This window comes from Mugil cephalus, chromosome 4 (genome assembly GCF_022458985.1).
Source record: "Mugil cephalus isolate CIBA_MC_2020 chromosome 4, CIBA_Mcephalus_1.1, whole genome shotgun sequence".
NCBI classification, from domain to species: domain Eukaryota; kingdom Metazoa; phylum Chordata; class Actinopteri; order Mugiliformes; family Mugilidae; genus Mugil; species Mugil cephalus.
The window spans coordinates 10,883,756-10,904,866 of record NC_061773.1 but is presented as its reverse complement, the minus strand read 5'-3'; the positions used below and the strand labels follow the sequence as shown (position 1 = coordinate 10,904,866).

General features: G+C 42.3%; 2 protein-coding genes across 2 annotated transcripts; one reads left to right on the top strand and one right to left on the bottom strand.

Moving 5' to 3' along the window:
- Positions 1 to 662: 662 nt before the first annotated feature.
- LOC125006426 (elastase-1-like) lies at positions 663 to 3,876 on the top strand. The gene is made up of 8 exons (XM_047582434.1): positions 663 to 829; positions 917 to 1,020; positions 1,238 to 1,338; positions 1,587 to 1,712; positions 2,174 to 2,310; positions 2,456 to 2,598; positions 3,422 to 3,571; positions 3,777 to 3,876. The coding sequence occupies exons 1-8, from the start codon at positions 790 to 792 to the stop codon at positions 3,786 to 3,788; spliced, it is 813 nt and encodes a 270-aa protein (XP_047438390.1). The 5' UTR covers positions 663 to 789; the 3' UTR covers positions 3,789 to 3,876.
- Positions 3,877 to 9,065: 5,189 nt separating this feature from the next.
- On the bottom strand, positions 9,066 to 20,683 carry gls2b (glutaminase 2b (liver, mitochondrial)). The gene is made up of 18 exons (XM_047582431.1): positions 19,867 to 20,683; positions 19,309 to 19,408; positions 19,080 to 19,201; positions 16,727 to 16,856; positions 16,389 to 16,468; positions 15,720 to 15,883; positions 15,095 to 15,153; positions 14,410 to 14,442; positions 14,241 to 14,299; positions 14,004 to 14,070; positions 13,585 to 13,635; positions 13,292 to 13,468; positions 13,075 to 13,206; positions 12,074 to 12,166; positions 11,928 to 11,989; positions 11,500 to 11,576; positions 9,867 to 9,930; positions 9,066 to 9,771 (listed from the first exon to the last, which is right to left on the bottom strand). The coding sequence occupies exons 1-18, from the start codon at positions 20,034 to 20,036 to the stop codon at positions 9,615 to 9,617; spliced, it is 1,797 nt and encodes a 598-aa protein (XP_047438387.1). The 5' UTR covers positions 20,037 to 20,683; the 3' UTR covers positions 9,066 to 9,614.
- Positions 20,684 to 21,111: the final 428 nt, after the last annotated feature.

The following is a 21,111-nucleotide window of genomic DNA, read 5'->3' as shown; positions in this document are numbered from 1 at the left end:
GTATTATATGAATAGTGTAGTATTGAATGGATGATAAACAGGTACATCTATATATGGCACTAGGCCCTGTTTAATATAAAGCACAATTATACAGTATTATATACTGCTCCGATCAGTTTCGAGGTACTTGGCCTGAGACACATTGAGGACCCCTGGCATATACAATCAGACCAACCTAATAACTTGCTTTCTAGACTATCAGAAAGGGAACAAAATCATACATGCTGACTGCGTAGAGTAAAGTGCATCTGAAGATGGGTTTTAACGGCAGGCACGCACTTGAAAGAAAATGTACGTCAATCACCCTTCTTCTCTTTTTTCTTCTTTTTTTTCACCTCAAAACATTTCAATCTCTGATCTGCTGTTCCCAAAGGCGTCAACAAAGACATGATGAGAGCAGAATATTATGTAAAACTGTTGCCATGTAAGTGAGAATTGCCAGGACGATGCAAAATAAGGAAACAAAATATATAGCACACATTATACTGAACACTCGTCGCTTAGTGATATACGGGGGATAAGCTGCTTGACAAGCCAGACAGTGGTTACTAATGGTGGGATGGAAAGAAGCATCTGAGTCAGCTATTCTGTGAATGAATCACCCTGTGTCCCACTGTAGAGATAACTGTAAGATAGACACAGCTGGACATAGGCTGGTATTGTCACACACATATACACACACATAGTATACGCCTATACAGTATACTCAGCAGAAGTGGCCCTGAGCATGGTATAAAAAGAGCTGTGGGCCGAAGTATCCAGTGCAGAAACTTTCAGGAGACAGCAAACATGCTCAGGTTTCTTTTGTTGACCTCTCTCGCAGCCCTGGGTAAGATCTTGCTCACACAAACCCTCACGCACCTAATTTAAGGCATCGTTCTGACTGTTATTCTTCCGCTGTCTCTGCTCTGATCAGTGCTGGCTGAGCTGGAGCCCCAGCCCAGGTACCTGGAGGATGACATCGCTGAGGAGAGAGTTGTGGGAGGTGAAGTGGCCAGAGCCAACTCCTGGCCCTGGCAGGTACTGTGTGCTTCGTTTAACTCTACTACAGCTTTGGTTCAAGTATTCAGACCCTGTTTGCAAGAAAAGCCCCCAAACGTTTGGCTACAAAGTCAATCAGATGTTTTTAAAAATGGAACTTGTAAAGATTTAAGCATCTCCTGGAACGTGTAATGATGTGTTTTGGTTAAGTGTGAATAGTTCAGTCTCCTAATGCTCTCTGTTTCCATATCCTCAGATCTCACTTCAGTACAAGTCTGGCAGCAGCTTCTACCACACCTGTGGAGGAACCCTGATCAGGAGAGGATGGGTCATGACCGCCGCTCACTGTGTGGACCGGTGGGAGCTCCACTCATCCTGAGCTTAAATACGAACATGCACCTCTTTTTATTTTCGTACATTTTCTGGCCAGCTGAGACGTCTTAGACTCAAGTCTTCTGCTTCAGTGCAATCATCGTTTCTGTAAAACTTAATGTCCAAGTAAAGAGTTGGAAATAACATGTTTGGGTTACAGGAGAGTTCAAACTGCCTGACAGGATAAATGTAAGTGGAAGGATAACGTGTTGTTTTTTTTTGCCCGGACACAGTTCCAGGACTTGGCGCGTTGTTCTCGGAGACCACAACATCAACAGCCACGAGGGCAAAGAGCAGTACATGAGCGTGAGCCGCGTCTACCTCCACCCCAAGTGGAACTCCAACAACGTTGCTGGAGGGTTAGTTGTTGTAGTTTAACTTTTATATACAAGAACTGCTGATGTACGATGGACACCACATATTATAACAACATAGTGCATTCAGATACCAGTAAAAGTGGAATTTTGTGCAGTTTGTCCAAAATCATGAATTTTGGCTTTAGAAAATGGTTATTTCAATGTTTTAAAATGAATTAGAACTGTAAGAAATATTAACTATTTTTAAATTTCAAAAAAAAAAAAATCTGAGCTGAAAAATGTGAAAACCTGAAAGAGACAATTACACAATCAGCTGAAATTTAAAATGAAACTGCTCGACATTGTTCCAGCTTCACCGATTCACGGCGATGTAGGAAACTAAAGCAATTATTAGCTCCAGAGTTTGCACCTTAATACAGACGACCTGCCTCTCTTAAAGAAAACCAATGACGTTTTAAAGAGAAACAATACTGACATGAGGTCATGTTTGTCTGACCCTTCAGCTGGGACATCGCCCTCCTGCGTCTCTCCAGCGATGCAACTCTCAACAGCTACGTCCAGCTTGGCGCTCTGCCTCCTTCTGGTCAGGTTCTGCCCCACGACAACCCCTGCTACATCACCGGATGGGGTCGCACCAAGAGTGAGTCTGGCATAACGATAAATTATTCAGCTCGCTATTTGCATGCATAAGAAAATCAATCTGTGAACAGCATCAAAAGTACCGTAGAAGCAGAAATGTGTGATGCCGCCATTTCAGTCTGTCTGTATTTTCCTGCCGTCCTCAGCTGGAGGTCAGCTGTCCGCCCAGCTGAAGCAGGCCTACCTGCCTGTTGTCGACTACAAGACCTGCACCAGCTACGGATGGTGGGGCAGCACCGTGAAGGACTCCATGGTCTGTGCTGGTGGTGGCAAAGATTCTGGATGTCAGGTGAGCTGACAGTATGATGAATTATTCCACGGCTCCACTTTATCACGCGCTGCTCTTTATTAAGGATTTATGAGCTGTAACTAGGAATGGCATTCATTTATTTATGAATCAGTTATAAACGATTAGCAAGGGGGAAAATGGTGCTGCCAGTAGCTCCTTTGACATATTGGGTTTAATAGCCACCTTGTGTGAAGATGCAGAAGATCAATTTATTAAAGCGTAGGTCTTCAACAGGGGGTCCGAGACCCCTATGGGGTCCGCGGAGGTACTGCAGGGTGAAATGGTTATAGTATAATTGTCCCTTGAGTGTCACCTGTTAAAGCAGGGAAGTTTCTCAACTCTCTCTGAACCCAGTTTCAGAAGTTGTCTCCCAAACATGTCAATCCTTCAAATGGTGGTTGTGTAAAAGCAGACTACGTGGGGAGAACACTAGAAAGAACTTGTCAGTATTCAGTCCCACTCCACGGTGACAGAGTGGACTTGAACGCCTCCCTCCGAGTTGTGGGCCGGTCCCTTCCCGTCAAGGAAGATATTTTGGAGGACAACACAAGGGATTACTTGCTGCGTCAGCGGGGCCATAAGTCAGTTAAAGTGATCCAAGCTTGTGCTTAAGCTGCACAGAGTGTCAAAATATTGCAAGCTCGTGCTCTGCGCGGAGTTGCTCCTGGCTGACTGAGATTAGAAGCGGATATGAGAAGGGAGCGGGGGATGAGTTAAGTGCGCTGGAGAATTTGCTTCTTACTCTGCTTAAAAGTGCAGAAATAAATCCATCAGTTTTGAGAGTCTTTAATTTGTTTGAGATGTGTTTTTTTTCTGACCGCAGGGTGACTCCGGCGGCCCCCTGAACTGCAGCGTCAACGGCAAGTGGGTTGTCCACGGCGTGACCAGCTTCGTGTCGTCCTCTGGCTGCAACACCTACAAGAAGCCCACCGTCTTCACCCGTGTCTCTGCTTACATCAGCTGGATGAACAGCGTCAGTATTTCACCAAAAACTCCTTGCCGACTGTTTTAAAATGTCTAATTTATAGTTTAACGCCTTGTGTTTGTATAAATACATGTAGTAATTGAAGAGTTTTATAATCAGTACTTATAAATGCCCGCACTGTACCTCTGCAGCACTTTGCTGGTCCATTCTTGAAGATAATCACATAATGAGTCATTTGTCCTTGCTTTACCAGATCATGGGTTGAGAAGAGCGACGATCTCCATGGAAACGAGAGAGCACTTTGAATTCATCTCTGTTCTTACCTCTGTTGGAATAAAATGTCTTTTAGTCCACATTTGCCTCACTTCTTCTATGTTTTTGTGTGTGCACCAAACAACAGACACCGGTCATTAAGATGTTCAAAAGCAACAGTAATCAGAGGCAAATATATTTTAGGTGAGAGATGGTTCGAATCAGCACGAGGCAACGTTTTCCCAAAGACCTTTTGCTGCTGAACCGACTTCAAAACAGTTGCACTGTCACATATAAGAGTCACGGTCGGTGAAGAAGAGGTGTAAAAGTGTCATTCATTCTGAAGAGAAACGTTACAAAAAGTTATTAGTCATTAGACAGTGATGATTCCCACTCCCATGATTCATGTGAGATTAAAACAGGCCTGATGTGTGCATCAGCCCTAACGTGGAAAAAGACAACATTTGATATTTTAGGAAGAACTCTCAGATAACATACTCTACTCCAGAATACTTCTGTGGTATCAGTAGCATGTAAATAGTTCATAAATACACAAATCAGCATGACAACAAAAGGTAAACTAAACATAATAATAAGCTGATTTAAACAGGCTGCATATGCAGGTGTTGTTGGGATACAGCCAGAGTTAATATTCAGGTATTAACACTCCACAGAGTATTTTTGCCGTGCTCTGGGACACAAAGGGAGGCAGTAGCAGGAAACAAAATGGACAGAATAAAAACTAGGCGAAATCTAAAAACACAGACTCAAAAATAGGTGTAATCAAAAAACCACACCAGGAACTGAACAGGAACAAAGAGAAACATATAAAACAAGTGACTTTACAGAGAGACAGCGAGCAAATGGCACACGTGGGCAGAGTGGCTGACAAGACACAAGTGAAACTAATGAGTGAGGAGCACACAACATACACCCGACAATCAAGTGAAGCGAGACAAGAAAAGCCAAGAAAGAACTTTAGAAAATAAAAACAGGAAACACAAGAAAACGTAAACAGCGTCAGAGGAAATTTTCAAAATTCAAACTGGGCAGTTTTCACTTAATGCTGTCATTTGTTGTCCATCATATTCAGAAATCAAGGTCACTGGAGGCTACGAGAAGTCCTTTCGTTTGTCAGTCCCTCGCATAACAGCATACATCAGTGTTGCTCTGGTCCGAGAACATCATTGTTCATGACTAAAATACAACCTTCTTGCATAAGTCACAGATGGAGGGAACATTTCTCAAAAAATGGGAAAATGTGAAAAGATATCAACCAAAAAAATAAATAAAACAGAAATCCTGAGATGGAAAACATTCTTACGTAGCTCATAGCACATATAGACATATAGACACATATAGAGGCTGCGTTGTCTACCAGCCCTGACATGTAACATTAGACAGTCTGATGGCGCTGACAGCTCTGCCAGCTTTGAGGAGATGAGTTAATGTCCTTCCCCTTTAGAGTACTACACATTCTGCTTGGCAGGGTTAGATGGAGGAACTATTGTCATGATGTTAGCCGAAGTACTGGATTCTTGTGACTAACATGATGTACCTATCCATGTCTACTACAGGAGGATACTTTATCAGAGATATAAAAACAGAGGACCGAAACACTTGCCATGTGGAGTTCCACAGACTTTGTGCCAATTCTGAGATAAACTCCAACTACATGCCAAGGTTTTCCTTTTTGATTCTTTTACCAAACTGTTATTGAAAACGTTAAGAAGTTACAGAGAAGTCCTCCCTGGCCAAATTCATTTCATTCAATTCAAATATTAATCGTTTGTGTTAGACCCCAGCGCCAACACATCACCGGTCGCTCAAGTATTCCAGACATTTCTGTTAGAAACCCACGATGAGAAACATGCTGACTGTCTGTAAGGACGCTCTGCCACACTGTCTCTGGAGGGGAATAAAACTGTTGTGTCCCTGCAGCTATGTGGCCACACGGTAGTGATGATGGCCCTGCGTCCTACAGTAAATGCCTGTCGCCTTGTGCAGTCGTAGCACAGGTGTCTGAGGTAAATTTAAGCTAAGTGGAGCACCGAACCTCCCGACTTGCTTTAGAGGCTCGAAAGAATGCGAAACTGTCAAAAATGATTACGAAAGCCATTTTAATGCATTACTGCCAGCAAAACGTCAAGGAGAGCCGAGCCTAAAGGGAAAAAGAAATATTCAAATAAGCTACACTAGGAGAAAAATAAAAATAAATAAATAAATAACAAACCCACAGCTGTCTTCAATGCTGGACAAGAAAAATGTCAAAAAAACTAAAACTGGCAGCTCTCTCCTACAAGCTCCTCTGGCAGTCGGCACATAACATGCAACAAGAAGAGACACTTGATTTACACGGGTAGTTAGCAGTCTTAAGTCTAACAAAAGCAGTCAACAGCCTACACCTTAAAGCCTAGCCTAAAGGAAAACACATCATCATATTTTATACCTCAGTGGAAACTCCCTGTCGGATGCAGCAGACCAGGAAGTTGAAATGAGTAAAGGGGTGACACCGGTGACTTTTAGGATGGAAGCGTTACACGAAAAATTAGTCCAGCATCACCATGGAAAGAGATTGTTTTACGTCAAAGATTGAAGACTAAGATGGCACAACTTTTAATATCGCTGAGGGTGAGTGTAGTTTGCACTTCACCATCCATTCCTGGAACACACTTCAATGTATATCCTGACACCTGCAGGAAAAAAAAAAAAAACTCGAAAGATTCTTCAGGAATAATGAATTTGTCCCTCAATGATTGAACATAAACCAGTGTAAAATCTCAACCCTCACACAAAGTTCAGGTCATAAAATAAAAATATGTTATTAAATCAACAAGATCAACAACGTTTCACAAGAGGAGCGTGATGCTCCGGCGGAGCCGACTGTGTGTGCATTCATTTGCAGCGGAGGGACAGAGAGTCGCTGTAGCGGCCTGGCCTGCATGGATACGATTAGATGCGACAGGCTGTGAACAAGGGAGCGAAGGTTAAGCATGAATTAAACTCTCTGACTCCTGCTAGTGCACCCTTGACTTGCCTGAAATAACATTTCCTTCCAACGACAAGTGAGCAAAGTACATTTGTTTATGACGACCGGTTGAAAGCCCTGGAACAAGGAGTCGTAGCACTGATCTCACACAAACACGATAAAACAGTTAAGTTCAGGTAAGTTCTTGTTTAACATTTTGTGGCGAATTGTACTTCAGCTTCTTAACAAAACACAGCCTCTTTGAATATTAAATAATCTCTCATCACTGTGAGACACCTAGTCAAGATTGCCAAACTAATTAGAGATTATTACACAAGTTAATCAGGACACCATTAATGGATAACATTTCTTTCTTTCTTTTTTTTTTAATGTCAATTTCTCAGCTGGTGGAACTAAATCAAAAGGTCAGCGTATCTTTAATATCTCTACGAGAAGATTGTGTTCCCTAATGAGAAGCAGTTGGCTCGCAGGACTAATTACAGTGCGTTCATCATTTTTCTTCAGCTTGATTAAACCTGCTCTTGTGATGAAAAACGTTCACCTTCCGATTAAACACACGGCGTCAGGGCTGAGACGTCGGGGACGCAAACCCTCGTCTGGTGTTCTGAGAAGTCACGTCGGTCTGATTCATTTTGATCCTGCGACATCAAGTCCAGGCGCTCTCTCTGTTGGACCCAGGAGTCACCACATTGTGTTCTCCACCGGCCGCTGCTAATTCAGCACACAGGCATCGGCGATGTAGATGATTAAATTGTTACTTTTTAAGAACTGAAAGTCATATAAACTAGCCGACAATTGCTAATCAGGTTTTGGCAGCGTACTGGAAACGTTGCTGCTTGATTACCTGCGGCTTTGGAAGGCAATTTGCAAGTAATTGCAGGTCTGATATTCTATCCGATAATAGTTTTAGTTTTTATATAAGTCATACGAAAATTGTGAAACTATTTCATTCGCAGCGTGAACCACCAGAACTAAGTCATTAGCAGTCAGCATGCAAACTTATTCAAAACATGTTAATTGTAGTTAGCATGCCAAGTTTGTTAATTAGCATGGGAAATGGAGCACACCTGAGGCTAGAATTTTTTACAAGTATTTGGTCATGAATCCAAAAATGGTAGAAATTAAAAGTTTGACCTCATGTCACACAGAAGGGGTCTTTTTTTCTTCTATGGGTCAGAACAAACAGAACAACTTTAAAGAGGGGCAGATGGTCAAATAGCAGCAGATGTTGCCTGCAGGTAACACCACTAAATGGAAATGCACATTGCACGCAAAAACACGATAAAAATATCCTAATTATACATTCACGCAGACTTTTTCTCACTCCCTTCTACCTAACAACTCCTGGCAGTCTTTCTTTTCTTGCCTCGTTAACACCTAAATGTTCCAATCATCCACAAACTTCTGTCAGTTTGACACGGGGACCGGATTTATTTAGTCCTGGAACAGTCCTGGCCCTGTAACAAGAAGTAGTGCAGAAAACAACAAGAAGGGTGCCTCCCGCTCAGAAAGCACAGACTGATACGTCACCCGCTGTCTTCCTTAATGCAGAGACAACCTCGAGCTTCCACGTGACGGACGCTGCCAGCAAATGGTCGATTTTATCGAATGCTTTTGAGAAAACGAAGAGCACCGGCCTACGCTGCAAACTGTTCCACTCTCGGGCTGTCATCGCACCCCATCGATGAAGCAACGGGTTGTAGATGAATCATTCAGTGTCTAAATGTGTGCCACATCTGCTCATTATCCAGTTCTTTCCTCCTTGGTTTTCCAAAGCAGGAGCCACATTGGCTTAGATGACCAAAACAACTGCACTTAATGGCGACACGATTTAGTTTAACGTGTGCTGTGTTGCAGTCTGGTGGTGTCTGGTGCGCCCCGGCAGAGAGCAGTAGCTTGAGCTTATTTCTGCAGCGGAGGGAGATGAAGGGTCTGTTAGGCTCTGATCAGATGGCAGCTGTCTCTCTGGATGTCAGGTCAGTCTTATATATCAGCTCTTTACTGCTCCCTAGAGCTCTGCTTCCCTCAGCGATCCAAGGCACCGAGTTCAGTACGACTGATGCTTTGGGTGTGATGGGTACACAGTGCCACCTGGTGGATTCATGATTAACTGAAGCTGATGCTGCCACCACTAGAGTCTGTCCTCAACTGACTGTCTTGTTACATCATTTTTTTGTTTAAACGAAGCCTCGCAGTTATAGCATCTCTCCTGCTGACCCTTCATCACGCATTTCTCCTCTTATATTTCATTATATTTATTAAAACATTCAAGTGTTCTAATAAAGAGACTCAAACTATGTCGCAGATAAAGCATGTTTAATTGATTAAGTCTCCGTTAAAATAATCCACATGAATCACTTTTTGGAATTCTGTGTTTATGCGGTAAAAGAGCGTATAAATACATGAGTGCGATTATTTACAGCTGAACGATGTAGCTCACGCAATAACTGCCAAAGAGGCTCCAAAACATAGCGAATCGTTTTATTTCCTCAAGGCACAAATATATATAATAAGAAAATATGTGACTCCATATAAACATAAAAGGTTCTTACGGATCATGACCACGGCGAAGAGGCCACTAATGTATTAATGTCATTTAAAATTTGGAGATAATAATAACACCTTTGTGTTATTGTATTTCTTCTTATTGACTAATATATTATTCCGTGCTTTATATTCTATCTGTCTTTTTTTTTCTCTTGCCACTGGTCTTTGGATTTGCAGCAGTGTGCTTTGTCGAATCCTGTTCCGAATGCCGTTCATTGCCTGTGCTACGAAAGAACCTTCACATTTGTAAATTTGACAGACTGCCCTGACTTGTTTCAGTTTCGAGGATTCTCTTCAGAGGCATCACACCATGCCCTCGATGGTGTCCAGCTTCGGGGGGTGCTCAGCTCTGCCGCCCGGCTTTTCTAGGCGCTTGCAGTCCTGCTGGTAATCTTTGAGCATCTTCACCACCTCTTCGTGTCCAAACTGCATGGCATCGTCCACCGGCAGGTTCCCCCACCTGCACATGACGAAGAGAGAGGATTTACCAGAAAAAAACGATGGTGCATAACCATTAGAAACCATTACAGACACAACAGTAGGAGTTGGTCTCACCTGTCTTCTACGAACGGGTCAACTTTGCAGGTTTCAGTGAGGAACTTCACCACATCTACATGACCTGAGAACAAGCAGAAAAATATGGATTGGTTTGCTATCAAGGCCAACTAAAGAAAAAACATTTAATGCAACAGCACAAAAGGCTTGAGATCATACCACCCCAGTCGAAAAAGGTGTTTGATGATTTACAAGTTTATCTAATATAGTGATAAACTGTAGGCAATGTGGGGAAAAGCGGCTAAAAATACAAACAGCATGAGAGAGAAAGAGAGACAGAAACAGATGTATGATTATTTCCTCCCATTGCAATTCAGCTCAGAATCAGATTAAGGAGAGCAAAGCTCTGCTTTTTTCATTTGGAAGAAAAAAAGTTACTTCCTCTTTCTTATCTTGTAAACTAACAAGTTGCTTGCGAGGCCCTTTTTGAAAGGAGTGTCGATGCTGTTAAAGCTGTGCCGCGAATGCACGTGGACACGAGATAAATAATCCACCATATGGTCATCCGTAAGGATTTATGATGACATGATGAATGACAGCAAACTTCCTTAATTACAGCGTGTGGCCTACAGGACAAACTACTCAACAAACGTGAGGATCTTTCAGTCAGTCGTAGATGAACGGAAAATATTTCTTTCCAGATGGCACATGTGTATTTAAAAATAAAAAAAATTTTGTTGTTTTGTCTTTTATTCAGTGACTGATTAACTGAATGGTTACCAAGGAGAGCATGAAGAAGTACTTATAACTGCCAACACGCAAGTAAGATTAAATCACTCTTATAGTCGGTTGGTGCGTGAAAAAGCTCAAAAAGACCTCATTAAAAGTATTTAGCAGTTGACAGGTGTAACTCTGCACATGTTCCTGTGTTAAAGCTACAGCACGCAGCTCTGTCTCTATCTTAGCTGCAGTTTATCCTCAGAGTTACTTAATTAAGTGGGATTAATTATAACATGACATAAATCATGTGGATAAAATCAATACAAAAGGCCTTTAAACTACTTTTATGTTTATTTATATCTTTTAAAGCAGCAAAACATTATCATACTCAGTTAATGACTCTCAAGTCCACACTGAGGCTACATTATGGACCACTGAGGAAAGTCTTCAGGCATAACTTTGAACAGGGCGTCTGCAGTAACGCAACTTCTAGAAAACAAATAAATGCTAAATCGCCATCAGAGAACGAGACTGCTGCGAATGCAAATCCAACAACGTCATCTACTGCTGCGGCATCACATTAGAAGCATTTAACTGGCAAAACACGACATGACCTTCAGGTTGTGTGCAACATAAACATAGATCGTGGGTTGCTAGCTAGCTCCCTGACTTCTTTATTCATAAGACACGCTTGTTTTGCTGCCCCTAGAAATCTACGACCTGTAGTGTTAAACCACATTTGCAGTTAGCCACCATCACAATCATTTAATAGTACTATTAAAGTATTGAAGGACTTCAAGCTGGTTGTTTATAGGATCGGGGCTGAAGCCATTGAGGTAACAGTGTAAGAGACTCCCTGAGCACTCCTAACTTCTCTTGGGGATGCAAGTGTGTTTAGGTCATTGTGTCATTCATTCTGATAGCACAACTTTGTTAAAGTATATAGCATTTAGTCTGAACCGGTGGACCTCACCCTCTGCTGCAGCGATGTGTAACGCTGTTCGGGAGTCGTAGTCTTTCCGACCCATGTCCATGGACGAAAGTGCAAATCTGGGACGTCAGAAGAAAGTCATTGCACCAAAGACTCGCAAATATTTTCACATTTCATGCAAATAACAAATCCTCACACAATGCACTGTTCTGCCACAACATTACAACCACTGAGAGGAGAAGTAAATAACATTGAGCAGCTTGTGACAATTCAAAGTTCTGCTGGGAAACTTTTGGACGTTACTTAGACATGTAGGCTACCACCCACTTAGACCAGACCAGACAGCCCCACCCCCATAGCAATAACAGCAGCCATCCCCAGTAGGATGCAGCCTGACACAGACACACACACAAAACTGGTTTAAAAAACAATTAAAAAAACATGAAAAACAGCACAAAGCGATAAACTACCTTCTCAGGGCCGACACGTCTCCACTGTAGGCAGCGAACATCAAGTTGAAAACGGACTTGTTCTGCAAACACATTAAAGTGGCACGTTAAGAAAGAGACTCAAAGCTCACTAGGCAGAACAAACAAACTGGAGACGGGAGGCTCACCCTGTCATCTCCATCCAGCCTGCGGGGGTCCTGCTTCTTTACAAAGTGCCTCAGGTTGTCATAATTATGGAAGTTGAACAGTGACACGAGCTCCTGAAAGATGACACTCATGATTAAGAGCAGGAGGAAAGATACACCAGGATCGTAAAGGTTAAGGTCCAGAAATGTTTCACAAAACACACAAAAAATATTTCCTACTGATCCTTTTTCTGATTAGAACTAGAAGAGAATCATTACACACACAACAGAAAAGAGGCCAATACACGAAAAATATTTGAAAAATATTCTACCTACAGGGTCTAAACATCTTCTATACTACACACAATGTGCACGTTTTACAAAAACAAATGTGTTTGGGTAAAACGAAAACTATTTAATAACCTTTGAAAAGCTATTACTTACTAATAACTACTAGTTATAGATACTGTATTTAAGCTATGGTGCTTTGTGTACAACAGAATTAATTCCACAACCAGTTAACTTTTTATTCTCCCCCAAAATATAATTATCAGATATAAATTGTGCGATAATCAACGTGTTCGCAATATAGTGTCTGTGTTGTTGGCTTTGAAAGACAAAAAAGACAGAGACTAACTGCTTCAGCTCACTCAACTATCACACAGTCACTGGGTTGTAAAATGGTAAACTGTCAGATTACAGGTGACTGATTGTGTAAAGACACAGAGTAATTCAGGGAGATTCAGACTGCACGTGTTGAGTGCACCGATAAGGCATTAGATTACATAACATTATGACCATCTTCCTAACATTGTGCAGGTCTCCCTTGTGCCACGAGATGGTCTTATTTACTTCTCCTGTTGTGACTGATTGTGCATGTTAATAGTTTGATTTCAAACTGTCCCATTTCTGCCTTTTATTGAATGTCTATAAGTCATTAACTTTAACTGAACTGTCAAGTAAAATCTATGAGTTGAATCATTTCAGACTCGGGTGTGAGAAGAACCAAGAATCTAAGCCATCATAAAGATCCGTTGCCTTGCCTGACAGAAGTGAATTCCCCGGACGCTGTTTCCAACTCTGTCCAGCGGAGGAGACCAACACATCACTCCCATGACGTTGGGGATCACCAGAAGTATCGCACCGGACACCCCCGATTTTGCAGGCAGACCCACCTGGGGGAGATTTGTTTGGGAGATTATTCGTGTTGTGTCAGAGAGTTGGCGCAATGACACTGTTCCACCCTGCTGTTGTGCTCACGTGGAAAGCCATCTGGCCGGAGAAGTCGTACATGCCGCACGAGTGCATGAGGCTCAGGGTGTTTCGCACGGCCTCGGCGCTCAGGACAAGCTCCCCTGTGATTGGACAGATCCCTCCGTTGGCCAGAGTGGCGGCCATGATGCTGCCGGACTCGCAGGTCACCTCGATGGAGCATAGCTGAGAGAAACGGGGGGTCAGTTAATTACTCAAACCACTACTGGATGTGCTGTGATGATTATGGCTGATCATCAGGCAACGAGAGAGAGCTGTTTAATGACGGCACAGATGTTTACCTGGAAGTAGAAGTCGAGGGCATCGATCATGTCTGCTCCCGGCGGAAAGCACTGGTGAATGAAATATGATCGTCAGGAGGTGTTAGATTAAAACTGAAGAATGCAGGGAAATTTAAACTGAATGAAAAAAGGTTGATTTTTAGGTTCAACTGCACGTTATTTTAAAAATGTTTAAACCTAAAATGAAAAGTTACTATATTGACCATTTTCATCAAGCAAAAATATGTCTGGTTTTAGTTTGTTTTATAATAAAACCAAAAACAGATTTTTTTTTTTGAACAAATAATGTCTGACAAAGCAAAGAATATTTAACTACTTAGTTGCATAATGGGCGTGTTACTAAAAGAAACGTGTCAAAAAGAAATACATGTTGCGGTATAAACTGCTGATTTCCTTTTAAATGTTCTATAGCTGCTGACCTTCTTCTCTTTCATGTAGTATCCGATGGCAAAATTTCTGTCGCCCGTTTCTTTTTCAGACTGGAACCTGAGACCGAGAAGCAGAAGGGGTCAATAGCCCAACATTAATAATGCAGCAGGGCAGTGGACATGCAATTTCCCCCAACACAGTCACTCTTCCAACAGGTGTTATAAAGAAATTATATAAAAAAAGTAATAATAACAAGCTCAGGATTATTTATCACGCGGGTCACTCACGTGGCGTTGCTGAATCCTACGTATTCTTGGCCGGCCATCTTTTTAACAAACTCCATAAACTAAAAGGAAAAAAGACAAACAAATGGCAGTGTTTCTATGACCACAGAGAGAAGCGCGCCGTATTTTTTTTTTATTCAGCAGAGAAGAAGATCTGAGGCACGCTACTTACATAGTCGAACTTCTCTGCCTTATTTGTGCGAGGCTGAAAGCAAACAAGAATCGTTTGGTTGTGTAAAAATATGCTGATTGTAATTACCACATTCACTCAATTTCCGCACTCCCCGTGATCTACTACTAATTACACAGCGTGAAAGAAACAGATCAATGTGTTACTGATTGCATAATTTAGCATGCTACTATCAGCTGGTAAGAGGCAGAGATCAGGGAATGATTCACAAGTGTGAAAATCCCTTTTTTATGATCCAGTTTTCTTTATTAAAAACAGTCAATGAAATAAGATTTCTCAAAACATTTCACCCGTATAGATGCTTCAAAATGACACCGAGGCTCAGTAGAGTACCGCTGCTTCACGGCATTAAGTCTCTAAATGAACCGTGTCAACATTATGGGCCAGAACGCAGCTCACTATTTAATCATGGGACCCGTTACTCGCATTCGTCTTCCTACAGAACTAATTCCACCAGTTAACAGTTTCACTTTCCCCCAAACATATATAATTATCAGATATGAAAGAATCCAATTAACACTTTTGAACCACCCAGTCTTCCATTCGCACGACTCCAAAGTCCCATTAACAGTCTGCAGATCTTTCCCTGCTCCTGACTCGTCCTAGAAAGACATGGGCTCACTACACGTGCCGACTCAGCTGTCACACACCAGGTCCATCTGTTTACCTTGATAAGAGAGCTGACCACTATGGCTCCGGCGTTCACCATGGGGTTGTGCGGCTTATCTGGGCAGAAAGGACAACAAGATAAGGCAACAACGAGGAGTTCTGAACTGAATGGGGGCTCGGTTCTTCGTCAATTAGTTATCGTCGTTTTTTTTTGTTTTGTTTTTTAACATAAACTATTGCGTAATTATTGAAATTGCTGCTGCTTCGTCTACCGTTGGTGGACTAATCTTTTCTGCACCGCTACATGCATTAATATTTAGTCATCCTCTGAGGAGAGGAACGTACCGAGCTCTGCAGCAATTCAAAGACACAGAAAATAGTTTTGGTCACAGCTACACAAGATCTCTGACATCTCTCGAAAAAAAACCTGGAGGGACACATATTTCCTCCAGTGAGTGACTATGAAGTGACTTTATGATCCAAAAAAGCGTTGAATAAGGTCAGCTGGACTTTCGTTAAAATTTCTTGAAGAGAAAGAAGAAATTCTACAAGTCCAGCTGACCTTATTCAACGCTTTTTTGGATTACCATGACCTTGATGACTGAGAACCTTCACAGACAAGTGACTTTAAGGTTCCTCTTCTGAACCAGACAAACAGAGGACGATGACGAAGTCACACGCACCTTCGTCGTCAAGTGAGAGCATGTTAAACTTGAGTCCACTGGGCTCCTTGCCAACGTAACGGTGGACCTTCTCTGTTCCTGCCTCATGGACGGCGAAGGCATACTGCAGGGGCTTTACGCATGACTGCAGGCAAAACGGCTGTTTGGTGTCACCAACTGAGTGTCTGGAGATGAGGACAAGCAGATAGAGCAGACGTTTAAATTTCACAGAATATGGAAAATCATTTCATACAACAGGTTGACGTTGACATTGGCACCTGGCAGGATATCTGATTTAGTAGTAGTTGAAATGAGGGACAGAGGTGACTATTTATAGCTTCGTCATTCTGATTTGACCTGCTTTTCCGTCACAAATGTGCCGCTCACACACTGAGCGTTGCCTGATTAGCTCCAGAAACAGCTACAGGTGGAGATGGAGACAGAACATTCATTAATCAGTTCTGAGAGGTCCTGATTTGGGGGGGAAAAAAGTAGCTAAAAAAACAAGTTCCACAGAAGTTCAGAAAGAAAGAAAGAAAGAAAGAAGCCTTTAACCCGTAAAAATGGAGTTTTAAAGGTTATAATTCAGTGGAAAACTTTCATCTGTCAGGGAAAACTACGTGCACATGACTGAAAGCAGTGGCAGAAAGAACCCCTGTGGTGAAACAAGTACAAATCTGTACTTCCTACCTCTGACCATCAACCGTACACAGCGACACACCCCACAATTCTGGGTTAAACTTGGCCAGCTGAGGGATGTAATCTGCAACCTGGAGCAACAAAACACAACAAAGCACAAGTCAAACTACGCACAATGGGAAATGAGATTCCTCATTTCTTGACTAAATACTCATCTAGTGTTAAATTTGCCGCATGCAAATAGGCGGAAAGTAGCACAAACATGACTAAAAACCAGGTCCATCTCCAAAGACACAGGGAATCATACACGGATTATACCATATTATGTGAAACAGAACTATAAATCAGTAAATGTGATAGCGTAAAGAGCAAACAGACTGAACACTTACCTTCCCATCACTTTGGTTTTCCACGGTTTTGTAGATTTTATTTATTTTCCGCGCAAACACGTCAAACTCTGGGATGATGAACTTCTTTCTGAAGGCCTGGATCAGAAGGACAACGTTTCCACCGACACATCTGTGGGAGAGAAGCAACCCAGAGCGGAGTCACTCTGGAGCACTGGCTGAAAGTCAAAAGCGTGCGCTAGCGCGCGGTGCCCAGGGTGATGGGATAACAGGAGCTGCCAGACATCAGTCACGACGAGAGGCCTTCACTTTGATCAACATGACCGTAAGTAAAGCTGACACAAGCGTTTTAACGGTGACTTTAACACCTTGAGTACTTCAATGATCAATTTGAAAAAAATAAAAAAGGATATTTTATGCACGTGCATGGTTGCGGAAGAGGATTGGTGGGGGAAAAAAGACAGAATTCTGACTTTTGAGTTTAAAGTCAGAATTCTGACATGGTAAGATATCTTTAATCTTGTAACTTGTCTTACATCATCTGTTAATGGGGTTTTTTTGTTTAGATTAATGTAATAAATTTATTACAATGTAATAAAAAAATCCTCAGGTCAATTCATTTAATAATATCTGCAAAAAACGTATAATGTATAATATCATACACACTAATGAAGCATAATATTATGACCACCTTCCTAGTATCATGTAGGTCTCACTTTTGCCTCCAGATCAGTTGTGATTCATCAGAGAATGGACATGGGCCGTCTGAGGGTGTCCTGGCAGAGGGTCTTTGGATCTTATGTGTTGAGAAGAGGGGTCTCTGTGGATCAGGCTTGTTCCAGTGCATCTCACAGATAATTGATCAGTTTGGGATCTAGTGAATTTGGAGGCCAGGTCAACACCTTGTGTTGTTTTTTTTTTGCCCACCTGTCAGTGGTCATAATGTTGTGTCTGATCAGTGTAGTTATATATAATTTGTTTTCCTACTATATTGTACAATCAACAACTTTTTTTCTGCTTCTACAATCCTCAGAGGACAAGGCTGTGGGCCAATCCAGTCGCCTTTTTCAGTTTTATGGAATATAATAAAAACCACAAACATAAGAAGCAACTTAAAAATGACCACAGAGCAGAACAAATATATTTAAGATGTAGCTTAAGCAAAAATGTGTAAAAGTCATGTATTCAGATAACGCATGCCATAAATATGTAAACTATGCCTGAAGGAAAAGGGAATAAAGAAGAAAAACAAAGGGACAGGCAGACAGAGGCTACAAATCCTGCATTAAACTGGATTGTTGTTGGAATGACCGACTAAAAATAGTTCGGTCTCATGCCAGCACCTGCCTCGTGCCTGGTGGAGAATGGAAAGCAAAACACCATGAGACTGTCAGAGCTGACACACATACAAGTGCGATCTGAGGGGCAGTGTAGGGGAATGGATCTCCCAGAATATACATGTATTCGGTGGGTTTGTCCAAGAAGCTTGAGGAGTAAAAGCACATTGCTACTGGAGGAGATTGTGACATTTAAGACGTGATTTTCAACTTTTAAACACGCCTGCTTCTCAGGCTATTGGTACAGCAGGCTGTAGAAAAACACCATACAATGCCTAGAACAGGGAACAAAGGGAGGTGGATAATTTTTGCAGCATTGGAGCTACAAGTCTGGGAGTTAACTGCACATACAGAGAGTTCCCCTGAAGTTCCCCTGAAGTCTGGCTGAAAATCACCCTAATACACTGAAATTCAGCAGCACTTGAGTCGTGCACATTGGTAATTACAATGATGAAGACGGAGGCAGGAGTGACTCAGAGCTGGTCGCCCACTAACTGAAGAGTTAGGGGTCTGATCCCTCGTTCCTCCTTTATTACCAAGCAAGAGGCAGTAAAGTCCATTAATTAAGTTAATTTATTGAACTTGCCTTGTGAGAATAATTCTTATAACTTCTTATAGTGAAAAGCTCTGTGGGCTGTCATAAACCACTCAACCAAATCAGCTTGATTTGCTGACTATACAGTATATATACGTACATACCAAGCAGCAAATAGATGTAGACGTGGACATTAAAAAAAATCTTTTTGCCATTGTAGGAGGCTAAAAGCTGATTTGACTCTACGTGGTCTCCTAATAACATCAGTGACGGCCCCTTTTGCCTCACAGGCAGCAATGTACGACACCAGAACCCCCGAGACTGAAGCTGCAAAATATAGTTCAAGCTTTTTAATCAAAGGTCACTTTGACATGTCATAGAACTTGATCTGGTCACGGCGAATTGCAGCAGCCGTGCTCATTCCTACTCACTTCGAAAAGGGCTTCTGTGTTTGCAAGGTGTCACGCTCAAATAAAGCCGCACAGCCGCGAGGAACCACTCGAACACCTGCTGCTGTTCTCACCTATGGAAAAGGTCTCTGTCCATCATCACCTCGCCGACAGATTCCCTCACGGCCGCCCGAAGTTTCTCCATGCCCTCCTTCAGGCGAGGGTCTGACGGATGGAGGCCAGTTTTTTTCAGCGCCTGCGCACAAGAAAACAGGCTCAAACCTCCCTGCCGTCTCAAGCGTGCAGCCAAAACCTGTCCAGGTAGCGTGAACAGACGCTAAACTACACACGGAGGATGCTTACTGAGATGAAGTGTGAGACGGGGATTTGCTCCTTCCCATCTGTGATGGTGTAGAAAAGCATGTTTTCCACTCCGGAACTGGGGGGCTTCGGGGGAACATTTCTGGGGGAGTGAAGCATAAATTCTTGAACTGAGAAAAGCAATTTTAATGGGAAGTTATTCACTTATAAAGTAACATACAACTGATGAACTAATTACTAGGGTACTGTAAGCTGTACTGAGGAACAATGAACACGCCACAGGTGTAGATGGTTTGTGTTGTTTTGATTTTTAGGACAGTTTGCATACAGATAATCTGGACCTTTGGAGCTCCACACTGTTATGTTGCTTTAAAAAAGTATTTGGTGAAGGCGTCATTAATAGCTGACACATGCCGCTGGCTCTGTTGACTGTTCACTACTGGGTGACCATTTACTCCCCACGTTCATATTACACAGGCCAACTGTCAATCTTATATATATTTACAGGCCTATATAGGGGCACTTAGTATGGAGGTGGCCTGTGTACGTGAACCCACACCAGCAGCAGGGAGGTGTTGACAGACGCACGGAGACACTTACACTTTGAGATGTAAAGGATCCGAGTGTGTAGCTCGTCGCTGGGACGCGCTTGAGGATTTTGTGGCCGGCCAGCATGCTGGCTGGATGACGAAACCCGTCTTCGCGGCGTCTGTACTTTTCACGATCAGCTGTGCTGAGTTTGACAGACGCAGCGCTCTCAGACAGTGCATGGCTGCGGCGGACGACAGCCTCAAACCCGCTCTGTCTCTGGCTGCCTGGCTCTGTCTGGCAGAAGGAGAAGAAGAAGAAGACAGCGGACAACTGTGCTTGGCTGGTGGTGGTCTCTCTTTGAGCCGTGTGGACTGCCTGCGGCTCCGGCGAGGTCACCGACTTCGCATGTGTCAGAAGTTTTGCTGCCTTCAGGCGTCGTGGGAAACGCTGGACATCTAGCCACGACGACAGTGGACGCCACCTGCTTCTCGATAGTTTGCGCTTTTATCCACGTCACTGGACAAAATATTCATATACGTGCCCCGTGTCTATAAATTATGCATATGTAAATACAAAAATGCGTCAGAATCTGTAAAGATAACATAAAACGAAAGAAATGTGATTTAATCGAGAGAGTATAATTTACGAGCTGCATATGAACGCAACAGAGGTCCATAATAAATAACGGGCACGTGTGGGCTTGGGGCTTGACTGATAGGTATAGAAGTTAATTCAATTTCAAGGAATATATTTGGGAAAACGCTGATGTGCCGTGAGTGAATTTTGAACGCACCAGATCGCAGTAAACTATTTTACTTGGCTGTAAATAAACCTCCACACCACCTCGTCTCATCTGTCACTAACTGGAGGGGGATATTTTCTGAGGGAGCCTTTGCACTCTTGTGTAATGAAAACATATGTTCACCCAACATGCACTCGACTTCATTATTATGATCACCGCCAGCTGAACCTTTTCAGGACATCCTATCAAACCTTTAACTGATAATTAACTGAGCTGATAGCTCAAACGTACGAAGCAGCAAATGACATTATCAAAACACGTATGTTTAAGATAGATTACTTTATTCATTCCCGTAGGGAAATGACGTGAGATAACTTAAATTAATGAGCTTGTTGCTGAGCATCTCACACCATCTTTCCAGGGACATTATTGCCTCACATGCTGATTAATATAATATATGATTATATATGATATAATATAATATAATATAATATAATATAATATAATATAATATAATATAATATAATATAATGCATATTTTTGATTAAAAATAGATTCATAGGAGTGGTGTG

Excerpts from the sequence above, each read along its gene's own strand:
- LOC125006426 (XM_047582434.1), top strand. The coding sequence starts at position 790 with ATGCTCAGGTTTCTTTTGTTGACCTCTCTCGCAGCCCTGG. Across the intron at positions 1,339-1,586 it reads GCCGCTCACTGTGTGGACCG|TTCCAGGACTTGGCGCGTTG; the intron begins GTGGGAGCTCCA and ends GCCCGGACACAG. Across the intron at positions 2,599-3,421 it reads GCAAAGATTCTGGATGTCAG|GGTGACTCCGGCGGCCCCCT; the intron begins GTGAGCTGACAG and ends TTCTGACCGCAG.
- gls2b (XM_047582431.1), bottom strand. The coding sequence starts at position 20,036 with ATGCACTGTCTGAGAGCGCTGCGTCTGTCAAACTCAGCACAGCTGATC. Across the intron at positions 16,469-16,726 it reads AAAACCAAAGTGATGGGAAG|GTTGCAGATTACATCCCTCA; the intron begins GTAAGTGTTCAG and ends TTGTTGCTCCAG. Across the intron at positions 14,443-15,094 it reads TGGTCAGCTCTCTTATCAAG|CCTCGCACAAATAAGGCAGA; the intron begins GTAAACAGATGG and ends GTTTGCTTTCAG.